This window comes from Centrocercus urophasianus, unplaced genomic scaffold (genome assembly GCF_019232065.1).
Source record: "Centrocercus urophasianus isolate 14NV4802_14NV808 unplaced genomic scaffold, USGS_Curo_1.0 seq_24, whole genome shotgun sequence".
NCBI classification, from domain to species: domain Eukaryota; kingdom Metazoa; phylum Chordata; class Aves; order Galliformes; family Phasianidae; genus Centrocercus; species Centrocercus urophasianus.
The window spans coordinates 1,544,623-1,562,110 of NW_024884800.1; the positions used below are offsets into that span (position 1 = coordinate 1,544,623).

Sequence of the window (17,488 nt, forward strand, 5' to 3'; positions counted from 1 at the left end):
CCTTCCTGCAGCGCCTTTGCAGCTCCTGATTTATTTTTTTTAATTAAAAAGTGAGCACCGATGTGGCTGTGCTCTGTAGCCTTATTTCTGTGGGGGTGTCGGGGTGATGTGATCTACCCTCGGCACGGGGGCAGCCCGGGGGGGCTGCACGGGGCACAGTGTCCTCAGCAGTGTCCCTTGCTGCTGCTGGGTCCTCCTGTGACCTCCCCCCCCGTCACTCATAGCAATGCTTTCTCCATTTATTTTGGAAGTGTTTCCGGATACTGGAAGCCTCAGCCCAACTCCTGTCTGGCCATTCCTGGATTAGGCACCGGTAGCCAAAACTCAGCATTGAAGCTGCCTTCAGTCTGAGGAGCTGAACGCCAGCAGGTCCGTGTCACTTGCTCAGGCGGGCACAGCCTGTGGCAGCCTTTAACTCTGCTCTTCTGCAGGGACCTCAGCACCCTTCAGTCTGGATGGCCTCAGTCCTCCCCGAGACCAGCACCCAGAGGTCCTAACAGTGCCACCATCACCACAGTGCCTCTGCCATGGGGGAGCTGAGAAGGCCCCACGGCCTCTGTGCCCCCAGCAAGACACCCCACCTGGGAGGCTGAGCTGGCTGCAGAGGAGCTGCAAACACCTCAGCCCAGGCACTGCCTTCCCCCTGGCTCCAGGGCATTTCAGGTTTTACTAAAACAAACCATAAATCCTGTGACATCCCCAGGGGCTGTCAGCAAAGGTTTCCAACAGCACTTGGGGCAGAAAGAAGCTGGGGTTGGACCTGGGGGCACCAGCCCTGCAATAGGATCCTTGGCATCGTGGTATAGAAACAATTGCCTTTTTCTTTATTTTTTTTTTTCAGCCCTGTGCTGTGTTTCCCAATAACACAACTGCATTCCTGCCCATAGTGAGCTTTAACTAGCAGCCCTAGGGTGCTGCATGGGGCTGGTGATGGCCCAGCAAGGGCAGAAGGGCAGCATCCACTCTATATCCCAACTTCCCTCTTACTCCCACATCAGCCCAAAGTGAAGCAGCTTCTCCTTTGCAGTGTGAGACAGTTGAGCAGATCCAGGAGTGTGGGATGCCACAAGTTGGGTGGACTGCCCTGGCCCCAGGGGACAAAGATATGCCCCCACCCCCACACAGCTGTAGGGGACATGGGGGGAGCCAGCCTGGCTGCAGCACCCAGGCAGGAGGATGTTGCTCCAGTGCCAGGGATGTGGTTCCTTGGAACAGCAGCAGCTCCAGCAGCAGTCCCTCCTTTGCTTGGGACAGGGAGTGTTTCTCCAGCTGGCACAAACACAGCACACGTGGGAAGAGGTAGGAAGGCTCCCAGCCTGCTCCCATTTCATTGTGCTGCAGCACAGTGCCTGGCCAGCCTCTGGCCTGCAGGGACAACCCTAAGTGCCCCCATTTGAGGAAGATGTGCATGACTTAGCTGGGGGGAAGATGGCTATGCTGGGGCAGTGCTCAATTCCAGCTTGTGCAGGTCAGGAACAGGACCATAGAGACCCACTGCTCACCAAACCACTAAGGTCATGAGAGGAGGCGGGAGGCACGCAGAGCAAGCTGGAAGTCAATTTAGCCAAGATGAAATTATGTATGTAACAAACAAGGTATTGAAGACAAAAACTAGAGGCAGATGAGATCCAGCCTAGCACTCACAGTGCTGCGGCAGTGGCTCCACCTTCTTGCCACGCTCCCCCCCACTCCCAAGCTGCACCCCAGCAGCCTGACCCGCAGCAAGCCATTCACATTACCATGGGACACAGAGGCCTGCCCTGCATCAGGCCCCAAGGACAGGCAGCAGAGCACCAGCTGTTCTGTCCCCAGGGCAGCCACAGACTGCACACACACGGCAGCCCAGCACTTTTATTGTCGAGTTAAAAAGCCCTAAGACAGAACCAGGAACCTGGGCAGCCCTGGAACACGGCCCCCACCTGCACCCCTGTGCCACGGGGGTCAGGCCTGGCACCCACAAGCTATCGTGCTCTCTTGCGGGGGCGGCCAGAGAGCTGCCTATGCTCTTCAGGTGGGGTTTCGAGTGCCAGCTTGGTTCCACTGTCAGTTGTGGCAGCCACGGAGGGGACATCCTCAGCAGAGAGAGGCTGGATGATGTGGCCCGCCCGTGTGACAACACGGGGAGCGGTGAGCTTCTGGAAGGCACGCTGCGTGTTCCATGTGGAGCCCACGGGCGTCCGGATGCACTGCTCAAATTGCTGGTGCCTCTCGAAGGGGAAGGGCAGCTCGCTGACCTGCAGGGAAACAGCAGAGAGGGTGACGCTGCCAGCGACCCGGCCCTGCACTCTGGGGCTGCTTTTGTCCCATGTGGACATCGACTTCCATCGCTCCACAACCTGCTCAGCCCCTCCTCCCTCAAGTCCAATGTTTGGTAAGCCTCAGGACAGCTGATACAAGAGCGCTCAAGGGAATTGGGCTGTAAATTCCACCTCATCCACTGCCTCCGGGGCTGTCAAAACTAAATGGCCCTTTTACAAGCAGGGAAGTTTTGGAAAAGGTTCTGCTCAAAGCCCAGGCCAGCTCCAGCACCCACCTGATGTGCTGCTGCGTGGATGTTGCGCTGCTCACTAATGATAACGTGGGGCAAATGCTGGTCCTTCCTCGGCGGGGCTGGGGCTGGCTTGATCAGAAACCTGCCAGACAGGTGAGGACATCAGATGCCAGAGCAGGGCTGAGGCACGTTGCTGCAGCCCATCCACACATACCGTTTTATTTTCTTGTTGCTGGGCTTCAGGCCTGTGCCTCCCCACTCGCCCCAGCCTGGCAGAACCAAGTTCAGAGGCTGTGGCTTCGCAGCCTCCTCTGCTTTGTGCTTCTCCCGATTGAAGTCGGCAACCACGTCATCTCCAGCAAAGGCCTCTGTGATCACTCCTCGCTGGTCAAAGCCACCCTCCTGCAGGGAGGGGAGTTACAGCCCCGCAGCCAGAACGGCCCCCAGCCCAGGACAGCCCCAAGCTGCTCACCTCTTCCACCATGACTGCAGGTAGGCTGGGGCACTGAGCCTCCCGGAGCTTTCCAGACAGCACAGACTGCAAGCTGATTATTTTCTTCTTGGTTTTTGGCTTCTTGGCAGGCTTGGGTGTAGTCCTGCCTTCCTGCCGACTGCGTGCTGGCTTCTCTGTGCCCACAGTCACTGGCTTCTCCTGCTCTGCTGCGAGCTCCTCAGAGGCCAAAGCCTCAATGTCCTCCATTGTCTGCACACGGTGCAGCTGCTCTGACAGCAAGGGCTCCTCCTGGGCCTGGGGAGGCAGCTCAATCACTGGGCTCACCTGCTCCTCGACACTGACTGGGTGGATGGAGGCATCTCCTGGCAGTTGTTCAGAAACTTCTGTCTCATCAACACCTGTGCATCAAGGGAACAGTGGAGGAACAGCCACCCCATGAACAGGAGAGGAAAGAAAAGGACAGCTGAGTGAAAACACAAACCTAACGACCCACTTTGCTCTGTGACACTGCAGACTCCAGGCAGGACTGTGAGCTCCTCACTGTGCTGCTCAGGACTCCCTGGCTGCCGCTGCCGCGCTTGCCGCTTCTGCTGAAAGTCTTGCAGCAGTGCTTCCTCCTCTGACAGCTCCTCCTCATCCTCAGACGTCTCCTCCTTGTTCTCTACAGCAACTGGCACTGCAGCATTTCCAAGGTCTTCTGGCACATCAGGCTCCTGGGCTGGGTCACTGGGTTTGCCCAGCATCCAGGGATTTGCTCTGCTCGCTCCCACAGAGACAGGAGGGATGGCTGTGGAAGTGAGGTCCTCCTCGGGCACATCAGCTGGCTCCTCCTCTGGCAATTCCACCCGCACCTTCTGTGTCAGCTCCTTGTTCCTGGCCAGCTGCTCTTGCATGGCCTTGCGGGCCTGGGATGGGATTGAGATGTTTCTAACACAAGCCAGAAACAACGGCCCCCCTTCCTTGCCCAGCTCTCAGCTGTCCTCCCCTTTCCCAAGCTGCATCTCACCTCCAGGTCATACTTGGCCATAATGGCTCGTGAGCGGGCCCATTTCCCCTTGTTCTGGTGCTTGAGACTCATCCGCTCCTGGGGAAGAGACAAAAAGAAGCATCAGAAAGAACACTCCCAGGATTAGGAACTTCCAAAGGACGAAGGAGAAGCAAGCAAGCAGCACCTCCATCCGGAGCTGATCCAACTCCTCCAGCTTTGCCAAGGCAGCCTCGGGGTCTGACTTCTGCAGCATCTCAAACTCCTTTAAGGCCTTGCGTCTCTTGCTTTTCTTCAGCACACGATGGTACCTGCAGCACAAGAGCAGACAGCTGAGGAGTGAGATCTGGTACAGGCATGCAGCCTCTGCTTTGGCAAGGGAGCACTGTTTTGTGCAGGAAGAAGCACAGCTTCAACTCGACTCTCTGCTCTCCTCCACCACTCCCAAGCACTGGGCCCCAGATCGCTGAGCCCAGCAATGCTACAGCCTTACTTCTTGCTCTTGATCTTCTTCTCTCGACGAGCCTTGGCTTCATAGTAGGACTGCAGGACTCGAGCCTTCTGCAGCTCTGCTCGCCGCCGCTTGGCCTGCCAGGAAACACAGTGCAAGGAAAAGCATGAGGGAAGAGGCCTTCAGAGCCAGAGCACAGCAGAAAGAACCACTCACCTCCTCCAAGCTCATTGCCTGCAGCGAGGCTTTCTCCTGAGGTGTCAGGAGTGGGTCTGTGATGGGCTGCTGTGTTTTGTGGAGCAGACCAAAGATCTCCTGCTCCAGGGGAGTTCGGGGCTGTTGGTGGGACAGAACAGGCTGTGAGACTGGATGAGGCACAAAAGACTGCAGGAACAAACACCCACACACACCTTCCCATCCTTCCTGATGCCAGAGCAGTCCCATAGGAGGGCACAAAGAAGCCGAAGTCCCAGGCCCCACGAGAGACAAGGAGAAACCTCTATGCAGACAGAAGGTGCTTGTTGAGCTGGGAGCTTGATAAAGACTGCCCTGACCTGGGAAAGCTCTCCAAGGACGAGTAACTGAGGAGCAACACAAACTACAAGGGAACTTGTGTTCAACACTAGAATAACCAGAATTTATAGGCACACAGCATTTTGTGAACCAAACCCTTTAACTCGAAGACAAGCAGCTGAGTGCTACAAGCAGGCACCTAGGTCAGGAGAGGGACTAGGAAGCAGGAGGCTTAGCTGATGTGCTGAGCACTAAATAAAAGCAGGGGGGAGAAACTGAACTGCGTCCAAGAGGTGGCAGTGTTGGGCATGTGAGAGCACCCACCTTCCATGCCGAAACCACTTGCTCCAGGGGGGCAACTGCCACAATCTCCTCCTTCAGAGGGAAAACCAACTGCTCTGCACGGCGGTTCTGCAGGACCACTGGTTGCCACTTGCCAACATCTTTAGAGCTCTTGACATAGGCAGCCTCCCTCACAACCTGCAGATGGGAGCAGGAAGGAAAAAATGAGAGCAGAGAAGCTATTTGTGGAACAAGCCAGACAGAAAAAGAGACACACAAAGGGGCTAAAGTGTGCCCACAATGTGCTGCCTGTAGCAGCCCCACATACCCGCTCTGCCTCCTCCTTGCTGAGCGGCAGCTCCACTGCCTTCTTCTGCTTCACTCTGTTAAGCTCCTTCTTCACACCACTCAGGGCAGACCGGGCACGAATGGGCTGCAGGAGCTCAGACAGGACAAGTTTCTCCCCGGCACCTACATGACACCCTCTGCATCAGCACCACGACGGTGCCACCAAGTAGGGCAGCACCAGGGAGAGGCGCCTGCAGCCCCAAACCCCAAACACCCTGAGAGCTCTCCCTAGCAGATGGGGAGCACCCTCCTCAACAGGGGAGCTAGGAAGGGATCTCACCTTTGCAGCTAACGTTGAACTCAGACACCTGTGCACTGGCCTCGGAGCGCTCGGCCAGCTTCCGCCTGTCAGGACGATAAAGTAGGAAAAGTGAAGGAACCGCGTGGGAGCGCAGCGTGCCGCCACGTGCTCCTCCCGCCGGGCTGCAGCGGGAGCTCGAAGCCCCACACTCACCGCTTCCGCCCCGTGAGGGCGCTGACCGCCTCCAGGAGCTGCTGATGCCGCCGCTCGCCATCCTCCTGCTCGCGCCGCACCGGGCACACGGTCAGCGGGGCCGGGCCTAAGCGGATGAGGCCCGGCCCCGACCCCGACTCCGCTCGGTGCCCCTACCGGAGCCCGCGGGACAGCGGAGCGCCCGGTGCCATGGAGCACAGCCCCGCGCCGCGCCAGCCCCGCGGATCCCGCTCACCTCCTCCTCCTCGCTACCGCTACCCGCCGCCTCGGCGCCCAGCCACTCCTCCGCCATGGCGTCGCAAAGTGCCGTACAGCGCAACGCTTCCGCCCCGCATGAGGCGCCGCATTTCCGCCCGGCCCGTGACGTCACGGTTGCCATGGCAGCGGGGCACGGGCACCGCCTCGCGGCGGGCGGAGCCGCGGCCGAACGGTGGCGGAAGGCCCGCGCCGCGGGTGGGGCGGACCGCGGGGAGGTGCTCGGTGCAGCGGCTCGACACGACCGCGCGAGAGCGGATTGCCCGTTTCCTTTCTATCCCGTTCCCCTTCGTCTCCTTCCCCGTCCCTCCGGAGAACCCCGGCAGCGCCCGACCCGACCCGGCCCCGCCCCCGCCACGTGCCGTGCTCCGCCCTCATCCCCGCCTCCCCTTGTTCGCACGGGAGCGTTGGTAATGACCAGAGACCGGCACCGCTCCCGACCAATGGGAGAGCGAAGAGGGGAGCGGAGGGGCGGGGCGCTGAGCGGCGGCGGACCAATGGCGGGCGCGGCCGCTCCCACAGCGGCGTCGCGGGGCGTGGCGGCCCCTCCCGCGGCGCTGAGCAGCGATCGGCGCGGCCCGCTCTGGCGCTGCCGACACCGCCTGGGGGTGAGAGGCGGCCGCGCGCTCCCCTCCCTGCTCCCCTCCCTCCTCCCGATCCCTCCGTCCCCATCCCCGTCCCCTATTCCCGGGGGGCGGGAGCCGCGCTCGGTGTGCCCGGGGCTTTCCGCAGCCGCGCCCTCTCTCCCCCAGCACACACCCAACCGCGGGTTGCCATAGCGACAGCCTGAAAAAAGGGGAGGGGATGGGGAGGGGATGGGGGGGGATGGGGGGTGTCGTCATGGCAACATCCCCCCCCACCCCTCCATGCTGAGCCGCCCTCTCCCCGCAGCGCACGGCCTAGCCCAGCCCGGCCCAGGGGGGCCCGAGGATGCCGGGGGCGGCGGAGCGGCAGCGCCCGGCCGAGCGGCGGCCCCGTTGACGGCCCCGCCATGTCGGTGATGGTGGCGAGGAAGAAAGTGGTACGGAAATGGGAGAAACTGCCGGGCAGGAACACCTTCTGCTGCGATGGCCGCATCATGATGGCCCGGCAGAAGGGCATCTTCTACCTGACGCTATTCCTCATCCTCGGCACCTGCGCCCTCTTCTTCGCCTTCGAGTGAGTGCTGGGGGGGAGGAGCAGGGTGGGACCTCCCGACACCGCGCTGCTGTGCTGGGGGGGCAGGAGGGGCCCCGATGGGGCTTCGTGCCCTTCTTCCCATTGCCGTGACGGGCCCTTGGCTTTGGCTTAGTGGGACGGGTTGGGACCCAACGAGGCATCGATGCAGTCTGACAGCAGGGGGGTCAGCGCCCATCCCACCGTCCCGGAGCTGCCGGCAGCGTGTGGTCCGGCCCTGCGGCCCCTACTGGTGGGCTCTGCCCAAGGGACGGGGCCTCCCACCTCCCCAGAGCCCTCTCCTAGGGGGGCAGCCCAAGCTGGGTGCTGATCCCCCTGAAAAATACACCGTGGCATTTGTTTGGCTGAGTGCTGCTGTAGTGTGGAGGCAGGACGGCTCTTTGGCCTGATCAGGAGATGTCAGCTTCAACAACAACAGAACTTTCTTTCTTTGGCCTCCGTTGGCGTGTTTTTGTTGGTCTCAGAGCGGTGAAGTCTTGGCGTTGGGTAACACAAAAGCTCTTTAAGGTAGCAAGGTGAATGGAGGAACCTGTTTGTTCTTCTGGTTGTTCTCCCAAATCAATAGCCTCGGTGCCAGGCTGCCCAGCCCAGGGAAATGGCCTCGGCTTCCTCTGGCCAGGCATTGCCCTCTGTGTTGGAAGCCCCAGGGAGGCTCTCTCATGTCCCAGCCAATGGGCAGTGCCTGATGTCAGGCCCCAGTTGGGTACCAGATTGGCTTTTCTGCTTAGTCGCCGTGTGGCTTTGGGACGAGCATCACACAGCTGTAACACAAGGTGCTGGGCTCCTGAAATGACTCCTGACTCAGTGTCACAGGTAAGCAATGGCACTGCTTCCTGATGATGTCCTATCTAAAAAAAATGGGGCTCAGACTTCCTGCCTTGCAGGAACAATTACTAAGTGTTACTACTCCTGAAACACTTAGTGGCAGAGATAATTGCTCCCGCTCCCTGCAGAGCCTGTCCCCAGTCTGTCCCCTGCTGCAGCTCCTAAAGGAGTTGTGCCCTATGTCCACAGCCCTGCATGTGCTGGCAGTGACAGCGCTGCAGCCGGGAGCAGAATGGTGTGGGGTTGTGCAGGTGAGGGAGAGCTGGAAAAACCCCAAACACCGATGTGATGATCTCAAAGCACCTCAAAGCACGAAGCCTTAACGCTCTCTGAGTGAGGTGGTTTTGTTATGAAAACGTTGGTGGCTTTTTGAATTTGGGAGTGGAATGAAATGTTGTCTTCCAAACCAGAAACACTCCACAGCCCAGAGAGCTTGAGGATGCCCCATCCCTGGAGGTGTTCAAGGCCAGATTGGATGAGATCCTGGGCAGCCTGGTCTAGTATTGAATGTGGAGGTTGGCGGCCCTGTATGTTGCAGGGGGGTTGGAGATTCACGATCCTTGAGGTCCCTTCCAACCCTGGCCATTCTGTGATTCTGTGTTTCTGTTTTGCTTAGCTATGCTGCGAAGGCTGTCAGTGTAGTGCTGGAGCCCTGCTTACCCTTTGTGTTATCTGTGTGCATTAGGGTGCTCTACCCGGAGGGCTTTGGCTTTCATCTGTCTGTTTGCTGGGTGTGTTACTCATTCCTTTCAGATCAGATTCTTTGGCATTTGCACTGAAATTCACCGTCCCCCCCCCCCAAAGTTTGTTGTACAATGGACCAATCGGGGTCGGTGGGGTTCGGTTGCAAAGACGAGCAGCCTGCTGGGTGGAGGAGTCCTTTCAGTCCTTGTGTGCTGACTGCAGGGTGCCTCTTTGAAGCGCTTGTTCCATTCAGCTGAATCACTTGCGCAGTCACACCTTGGCTGAGCGAGGCTGGAGGTGCCTGCAGCCAGCCAGCACCGCAGCTCAGTGCTCACGCCGTGCCGCGCTGGCTCCGGTTACAAACGCCGTGCTGTGGATCCGTTTCTGACTGGCATCCCACGTCACGAGATAAGCTGCTCGCAGGAGGAGTCCTCCCCAGCCGCCAAATGACAGCCTTTCTGCTTTGGCTGCTGCTTTTTTTTTCTCCCCCCAATCTGCCGCATCTCCGCTTCAACAGAGCCAGCGAGCGGGCGTTCCGCTGTTTTTCTTCCCTTGACCTCAAAGCTGCAGATAGGAATGCTGTTAGAGGGGGAGAGGAGGAGGCCCGGAAGATGGATCCAGCTGCTGTACCCGGAGGTTGGCCCCTCCATCCCGATGGAGCAGAGGCACTGGGCTCCACAGGAGCACTGGGCAGCGAGCCCAAGGGCAGATCGCAGCTCCTACTGCTCCCAGGCTGAGCTGCTCCCCGTGGAGTCGATCCCTGATCCATCGGGCCTGCTTCACAGCCGTAACGTGCCGCATAAAACTGTGTTTAATTGGTGTTATTTGAGGCATTGATTGGGTGTGCAGGCTGCTCGGTGTCCAGCTGTGCCCGTGGGGTTGGATGCGATGGGAGGGACAGGTGAAACCCTGCTGGAATGGCTTTGGGAAGGACGGGAGGCATAGAGCGTCCCCTCTGACTGTGCAGCTTTCTCTCTGCTGTTTGCTGGTGCCCTTGCAAGGGCTGTCCTGCAGTAACAGGCACCCACTTCTCTTTTCCTTTTGTCTTGAGCTGTTCAGCACAGGCACTCACCGGTTGTAAATGTTACAGCAAGATAGTGCCCGCCATGCCAGGCTCCTGTCTGTGGGAAGGGGCTGTTGTTTGCTTTTCTGATAACCAAGCTCGTTTATCTTTATGGCTTTTTTCTACATTCTTAGCTATGTAGAGATTAAAACGTCTTTGTTTTTTGATAAGTTGAGAAACCTGAGCTGACCCTTCGTGTGACTTTGCCTCCTGCTTATTTTTCTTTCGTAAACCCCACAGATTCAGGATTTTGTGCTGCTCGGAGGCGCAGCTGAGATGCCTTTCCTCCCTGCTCAGAGCCTTGTTAAGCATTGTCTAAAGCTGCACAGGAGCTGTTTGGTGCTTGTGAGTGTTGTCATGCTCTCTGTACTCTGAACTCGATGGCACGCAGAGCTCGGTTCGTGCTGCTCACAAGGACGTGTGGAGCTGCCCCTGTGTTTCTGCATTACCTGCCCTTTCTCTTGCAGTCTGCAGGTCACTCCTCTGCTCCACCAGCGTTCCCCACCAGACCCTGGTGCTGCCTTACTGCTGATGTGGGTTTGGGCAGCTCGGGAGCACCGTGTGCTCACAGTGTGCCTGCACTCCAACATGTGGTTCTGCTGTCCCTGCTGACTGATGGGGATGGTTTCTCCCAATAGCTCCAGCTGTGCCTGAGCGTGGTGAACGACCCCCAGCCTGAATTGCTGTGCTGCAGACAGTGCTCAGGTTTTCCCCTTCCTCTAGGCTGTGCTGGTTGTGCTGGCCACAGCTCAGCTTCCCAAGCGGCCTCAATGTCACCAGGACAGCGAGCCTTAAACTCGCAGCACCTCCATCTGTTGCTTCTGGCTGCTCCCCCCTCCCCTTTCTAATGGTCTCTTTGTTTCAGTCTTTCTCATCCCCCTCCCATGGCGCATTGTAATAGTGCTGTTATTGTCTGGTATTAGATGACAAAACGCTCCAGAACACAGATACTGCTCTGGGAGGGGAGGAGGAGCCGTATCCTGACATCCCAACAGTGTGTCTCTGTTGGCGCTCAGCTTGCCCAAACAAAAGATCTTTAAAATGTCTGTTACTTAGCAGTGTAAATGAATTACCAAGCTTAATCACGCTGCAAAGCATGAACTGAAGAATCCCAGCACAGTGAGTACCTGGCTGCCTCCTCCTTCCTGCTGAGCCAGGGCCCAGCCTGCTCTGCATGGTGCTGTTTCCCTTGCTGCAGCGCAGAGGACGGTTGTGCACTCATCTTCCATCTCCCAAAATCACAGCCTTCTTCCCATTCCCATGCCACGTGCAGTGGTAGCAGCATGGTGCAGGCTCGGCTCTGCCACCCCGCTCTGCTGCTTTCCTTGCAGAGGTTCCCAGGAGGTGCTCAGCCAGCAGCAGGTCCTATCCGTGCTGGTGCTTTTGCACAGGACCCCTGCTGTAAAGCTTCATTCTGTGCCTCAGGAGCACGCCCAGCACACAGCACGTGCTTGCAGGTAGTAAATCTCGGTGCTGACAGCATGCTGAAGAAACTTGTGAAGGTGTCGGTGCGTGGCTGAGGCTGGGAGCTCTGGCCCTGTTTCAGCTCAGCTTAATGCAGTTCATGAGTCCTCTCCCTAAGCCCATAACGTGTTCCTGTTGCTACAGCAGCTATAAAAGCTGTCCTGTCAGCTGGACAAGGGTCACGCTGCAGCCCTTTGGGACAGACCGTGTGCAGCCCTTGCAGGAGCAAACGTATTCCTTCCCAAAACAGGACCCAAGGTTGCTGTTTAATTGCGAGTTGACTTGCAGCTCTCTCTCTCTAGACTTTGTCCTTCTGAAGGGAAGGCACAGTTATCTCGAGCTGCATTGAGGCAGTAAGCCCAGCCCTCCCACTGCTCCCTCTGCCTTTGCAAACGAGGAGCTCCTCACTCCAAGGGCTGTGCTGTTTTGAGTAACAGCAGAGTTGGTAGTGTCTAAAATTAACGATGTTGGTTTTGGGGATGGGCCCGACGTGTCCCTGCGGCCAAAGCGTGCCGTGCTGTGTGGTCTGTGCTGTGCTGTGCTGCACACAGGGGACAGGCACCAGAGCCGAGCAGCAGCACGTGGAAATCTGTTGAGCCTTCCTGCAGTGGAGGGTGAGTTTGCAGAATTTGTTGCTGCAAAGGAAGCAGAACTTCACCCCAACACAAGCAGGCTTTTGTGAAGGAAGCAAGGTACAAATGTGTATTTTATCAGCCCGATGCCGGTCCAAACCGTGATTTCTGTACACACCTCCTGCGTGGCCTGTGCTGAATCACCCGTGGAGACATTTGCAGGTGTCCAGAAGAATCATGAGGCATAATGAGATTATTTTCCTTTGTCCTTTTGCACTGCCTCAATCAATAGGATTATCAACACAGATTTCTGCTTGGCCTTTCTGTATGTGTAAAGCAAACAAACCTCAGGCCGTGTTTCCTCTCTCAGAAGCACACGTGGGAGAGCCTTCCTACTTCATTTGGGACTTCTTTTGAGTTCCTTACCTCGGAAAAGTCAGGAGAAGCCAGGTGTCTTGTTGTACAGGGACACTGCAACTGTATGTGAATCTGTCCTGAGAAGGAAAGGTGATGCTGGAAGCTGCCTGTATGTGGGACAGCCAGAGATTCCTATTGCTCCAGTGCATGTCGGTGCCTGTGGGCATTCAGAAAGGGCTTTGGTGCTTCTCCTGTAAGGTTTGCCCTCGTGGCAGTGGCTGCCATGGATGTCCTCTAGGCAGGATCCCTCAAGCTGCAGTTTGTTTCTGTTGTTGTCGCCTGTGGCTGAGCAAAACAGGAGCTGGAAACAAAGCAAAGTGCTCAGAAGCACACTGCGTTCTGCCTGGTTAAATGCACGGTGCATTCTGGTCATAGTTGCCTCTTTGGTGGTGGGATCAGAAGGAAGTGCTGAACAGAAGTGCCTGCATTTCGATGACGTGCCAGAATTGGAGGTCCTGGCCTGGACAGACCTTACTGTGATCCAATTCACTGCTTCCTGCCCTCTGTTGCAGGTGTCGGTACCTGGCAGTCCAGCTCTCTCCAGCCATCCCTGTGTTTGCAGCAGTTCTCTTCCTGTTTGCCATGGCCACGCTGCTGCGGACGAGCTTCAGTGATCCTGGGGTGATCCCAAGAGCCCTGCCTGATGAAGCAGCCTTCATTGAGATGGAGATTGGTGAGTGCTGCACCAGCTCAGCTGGTGATGGCTGGAAAAGCTTTGGTGTTTCTGGCATGCTTTAAGTTCTCTGCACAGCTTTATTCCCCCTTGAGCCTCCAAAAGTCCCAGTCTGGGCATCTTACAACCTGAGGGCTAATTCTGCTTGGCTGAGTCTCAGAGAGATGGTGCAATGTTCCTTTCTGGCAGCCTTTACACGCACAGTTTTCTCTGTCAGTTGCTGTGTACATTAGCTCAGTTTGCTCTTGGTAAGGAGTGCAGGAAGCTCGATGCAGGACCTGTAATTCTTCAAGAAAAAAAGGAGATTTGGTGGATGAAGGTCTGTTTATGGTTTGTCTGGTTTTTTTTTTTGTTATGTTTTTTTACTTTCCCCATACACTCATGAAAGCTCTGGCATCTCTTCTTCCAGCTCCAGGCTGGCAGATTGGCTCTGGAGCGTGTGAGCAGTGCTATATCCACTGTCTCTAGACCCAGCAGGTTCTGAGCCAGCAGGTAGAAAAAGCAGGGAGGAGATTTTATTGCTCTAGCCTTGTGTCATAGCAGCAGTCTGATCTCTGCTTGGTTCTTGCTCTCAGAGGCCACCAATGGGACCGTGCCACAGGGCCAGCGCCCGCCCCCACGGATTAAAAACTTCCAAATCAACAACCAGATAGTGAAGCTGAAGTACTGCTACACGTGTAAGATCTTCCGTCCACCCCGTGCCTCTCACTGCAGCATCTGCGACAACTGTGTGGGTGAGTAGAAGAGGCTGCTCCTGCACCTGGGTGCCAGGTGAGAGCCTTTGGAAGGCAGCAGGGGAAGATCTGCGCTCGGTCTCTTTCTGCGTCCCGTCTCATGGTGCACATGCTTCCAGCAGTGATGGAGGAGGTCCAGCTTGGTGTTGTCTGAACAGATGGGGACAGTCTGCCTCATCTTAAGACTGAGGAGCTCGAGATTTGCTCAGAAACCTGAAGCCAGATGGTTTGTCTTTGCCAGCATCTCTTTGGCAATAACTATTCTTATATAAGTCTAAGTTATCCATGTAAACACACAATCCATTTTTGAGTTTCACTGAACTGCTGGGCCAGAGGAAGAGCTGCAACTTATGTGAAAACAACTAATTGTACTTGCTTGGAGTCCATACTTTTCCAACAAGTACCCTTGTTTTGTCTTGTCCCCTTCCTGTTGCCACAGCAGCTCTCTTAGTCCTCATACGTGCCATAATTAGCTCATATTCCCCTTTTGAATCCATCTCCTGTGCAGCCCTTGGAACATTTATGCAGTCTCTTCAACCCTGTTGTAATGATCCCAGTAGGAGTAAAGCAACGTGTGGGTTAAATGAGAACTGCTGAACCCCCAGACCCTCAGCCAAGCTGTGTGCTGTGAAAGCCATTATACCACAGGTCTCTGGGAGAGAAGACACGCGTGGGGCTGAGCTCTTAAATTCTAGCTTAAGGTGCAAACTGGCTCAGTAGAACAGTTTCACACTCTTTTACCTGGCCTCCACTGCTCCCTCTGGAAAGGAGCACGATACAGAGCCTTGAGTTAGCAGGGAGGTCACCTTTGGCTGAGGTCACCTTGTCAGGCCGAAGATCCCTGTCAGCCGTGTCGATTTTTGAGTTCAGGGCACAGAAATAAGCACCTGCAGGCAGACAGAACTGCATCGGAGCAGCACTGATTTCCATCTTTGCTTTCACAGAGCGCTTTGACCATCACTGTCCATGGGTGGGCAACTGCGTGGGGAAGAGGAACTACCGCTATTTCTACCTCTTCATCCTCTCGCTGTCACTCCTCACCATCTACATCTTCACCTTTGACATAGTCTACGTAGCACTGAGTGAGTCTGGCTGGGCTGGCTGAGGGTGAGGGAAGATGCTGGTGATGAACCCAGAATTAACAGACTTTGAAAGGGAGCTGCACTCGGTGTGACGTCCCAGAGACCAAATACCTCTTTCTTTATATTGCCAGAATCTCTGAAGATTGGGTTCCTGAACACATTGAAGGAAACCCCAGGGACATATCCTTCCCGCAGCACAGAGGGGTTGGCTTCTCCTAAGCTGGTGGGGGAAGTGTGGGCTGCATTATAGAGGGACTGAAATCCTGATGCCTAGGCTTCTCGAAGGAGTTTTTCAGGGCATCCCCCCATTCCTCCTTGATTTACAAGGTAATGAGCAATTCTAGTGGCTTTTGGGAGGGTATAAAACAGAAAACTGAGTGAAAAAAAGTGCTTGAGTGAAAAAAAGAAACTGGACCAGTGCACCGGGGTGGTGCGACTCATCTGGGGCTCGACTGTCTGCCTGATTCCCAGTCCTTAACTGTTCTCACTGTACTGGAGGTGCTCATCTGTTTCTTTACCCTGTGGTCGGTGGTGGGGTTAACTGGGTTCCACACCTTCCTGGTGGCACTGAATCAGACAACCAACGAAGATGTAAGTAGAGTCTGTTCCTCCTGAGTCACCCCTGTTTCACTTTGCTTCCTCTACGTGTCAACCATTGCATCCACCTTGCTAAGTTGCCCTACTCATGCTGCAGCTGGACAGGTGTGGATGGAGCATACCTGAGCTTGTGTCCTGTCTGTTGCAGATCAAGGGTTCCTGGACTGGAAAGAACCGTGTGCAGAATCCCTACAGCCATGGCAACATGGTGAAGAACTGCTGTGAGGTGCTCTGTGGGCCTCTGCCCCCCAGGTACGTTCTTGAGGGACAACTTGCTGTTGCTGTTCCAGATCCTGGGACCCTGAGGAGTTCTCCTTGCTTGGGTGCAGGACCCAGCTGCCTTTCTCCACTGTATGCTGAGGGCTTCTAGAGTTCTTTGGGCTACCGCCAGATGCTCCAAGGAGGAAGGTCTTGTGTTGCCTTCTTTGCATGTTTCCAGTGATGTACTCCTAATAATTGGTTTGGGAAGCAGGGGAGGGGTGAATTCCCTCTCTCTGGGCCAGCACATGGTGAGGAGGCTGTTTCCAGGGCACTTGTTTCGGTGGACTCCCACTCTGAACTGGGCTGCTTTCCAGTGGGCTTGGTTTTCCTAGCAGAAACATAGGCACTGTAAACTAGGATGATGCTGTACATAGTCTGTTTTGGAGTCAGGGAGCCTCTTCCCTTGACTTTTGTCTTCTTCTATCAGCAGTTTTCCTGCTAGGAAGAGAAGCTGATGCAGGTGAGGTGCAGATCTCTTAACAGTGCGATTCTGTTCTTGCAGCGTCTTGGACAGACGGGGCATTTTGCAGCAAGAGGAGAATGCAGCTCAGGAGGAGACGTGCACACGGGGACCCAGTGCTCAAGAGCCCACTGCTGCTCAGGGCCCTGGTGGGCAGGCAGAAGAGAGCAGCACTCAGCAGGATGGCAGCCTTCCTCACCAGAGTGCCGTGAGTGATCCCTTCTGCATGGACTGGTGTTACTCCTGCTTGGGTGCGAGCTGCTTCTTTCTCTAGCAGAAAGAGTCCAGACTGCTCCTCCTGGAGCAATCCTGTGCTCCAGATCTTCCCGGAGCTGATGTTCTGCCTCTGTGGTGGATCCTTGCTTCCCATTTTCTGAAGCACAGCTGAGAGCTCTGCCTGGCAGGGCTGCAGGGCCACATCTCTCTGCACAGGTATGGAGGTGCCTTCCTGGAAGTCACTGCTGTTTTCTCTCTCCAGGTCCCTGTACCATCCCTGAACAACGCTGAGATGCCAGAGGAGAAGCAGCCAACAACTGGGGAGCTCCCAGCCCTATCCCAGGATGCTGGGCAAGCAGAGCACTAGCCTCTGCTTGAAAGGGAGAACTTTCTTGTATTGTCGAATCAAAGCTGGAAGTGATTGAGGAGAGGAGGAGATGGGCTGGATGGCAGGCAAATGATTCCTCACGGCCGTTTTGCTTTAGTCATTATTCATCTGGATGTGCAGGCAGTGCGGGCTGGTGCTGGCCTTGCGTGGCGGCCAAGGATAACGAGCACGAGCGGCCCACCGTGATCACTGAGGGACTCTCCCCACCACTGAGGCTGGTCTCCCTGCAGGCCGAGGCAGGAACTCTTGCTCTGCAGGTTGTCTTCAATGCTAAATACCGGCTCTGTGGTCTGAGCTGTCCCCACGTCTGGCTCTGACTGAGCGGATGACTTGTGGTCACGCAGCTTGGATGCGACGTTAGGGCCGGCCTGCGCCCTGCTGCTGAGGAATCCTGGTGGGAAGGGGAAAAGCAATTTATGGCAGTAACGTCCTCTCTCCCCTCCTCCCTCCTTCCTCTAATTCTGTGGCATTGTTTTATTGGTGAACGTGGCAGGCGTTGTCAGGAGACGTTGCGGTGCCAAAAGGGCCCAAAAAACTGGGAAGGTGTTCTGCTGGCAGTGGTTTCTCAAGTCGTTTCCTTCCTGTGTTCCCTCCTCACACGACTCAGCAGGTGTGAGAGCGGTGGTGGTGTGGGCCCTCCTTG

General features: G+C 56.3%; 2 protein-coding genes across 3 annotated transcripts; one reads left to right on the top strand and one right to left on the bottom strand.

Moving 5' to 3' along the window:
• Positions 1–1,833: 1,833 nt before the first annotated feature.
• UTP14A (UTP14A small subunit processome component) lies at positions 1,834–6,291 on the bottom strand. Of its 2 annotated transcripts, none has more exons than XM_042824996.1 (14): positions 6,214–6,291; positions 5,979–6,043; positions 5,805–5,869; positions 5,505–5,647; positions 5,219–5,374; positions 4,598–4,717; positions 4,424–4,518; positions 4,118–4,241; positions 3,952–4,029; positions 3,439–3,850; positions 2,964–3,343; positions 2,706–2,893; positions 2,534–2,633; positions 1,834–2,234 (listed from the first exon to the last, which is right to left on the bottom strand). In XM_042824996.1, exons 1-14 carry the CDS (start codon positions 6,268–6,270, stop codon positions 1,962–1,964), a joined length of 2,256 nt encoding a protein of 751 aa, XP_042680930.1. In that variant the 5' UTR covers positions 6,271–6,291; the 3' UTR covers positions 1,834–1,961. The 2 variants fall into 2 exon arrangements, with proteins under 2 accessions (XP_042680930.1, XP_042680929.1); XM_042824995.1 differs by having other exon boundaries at positions 3,427–3,850.
• Positions 6,292–7,175: 884 nt separating this feature from the next.
• Positions 7,176–17,402, top strand: ZDHHC9 (zinc finger DHHC-type palmitoyltransferase 9). Its single transcript, XM_042825007.1, has 9 exons — positions 7,176–7,391; positions 12,947–13,107; positions 13,683–13,841; positions 14,786–14,923; positions 15,055–15,103; positions 15,412–15,514; positions 15,669–15,772; positions 16,284–16,449; positions 16,720–17,402. Exons 1-9 carry the CDS (start codon positions 7,225–7,227, stop codon positions 16,822–16,824), a joined length of 1,152 nt encoding a protein of 383 aa, XP_042680941.1. The 5' UTR covers positions 7,176–7,224; the 3' UTR covers positions 16,825–17,402.
• The last annotated feature ends 86 nt before the right edge of the window (positions 17,403–17,488 follow it).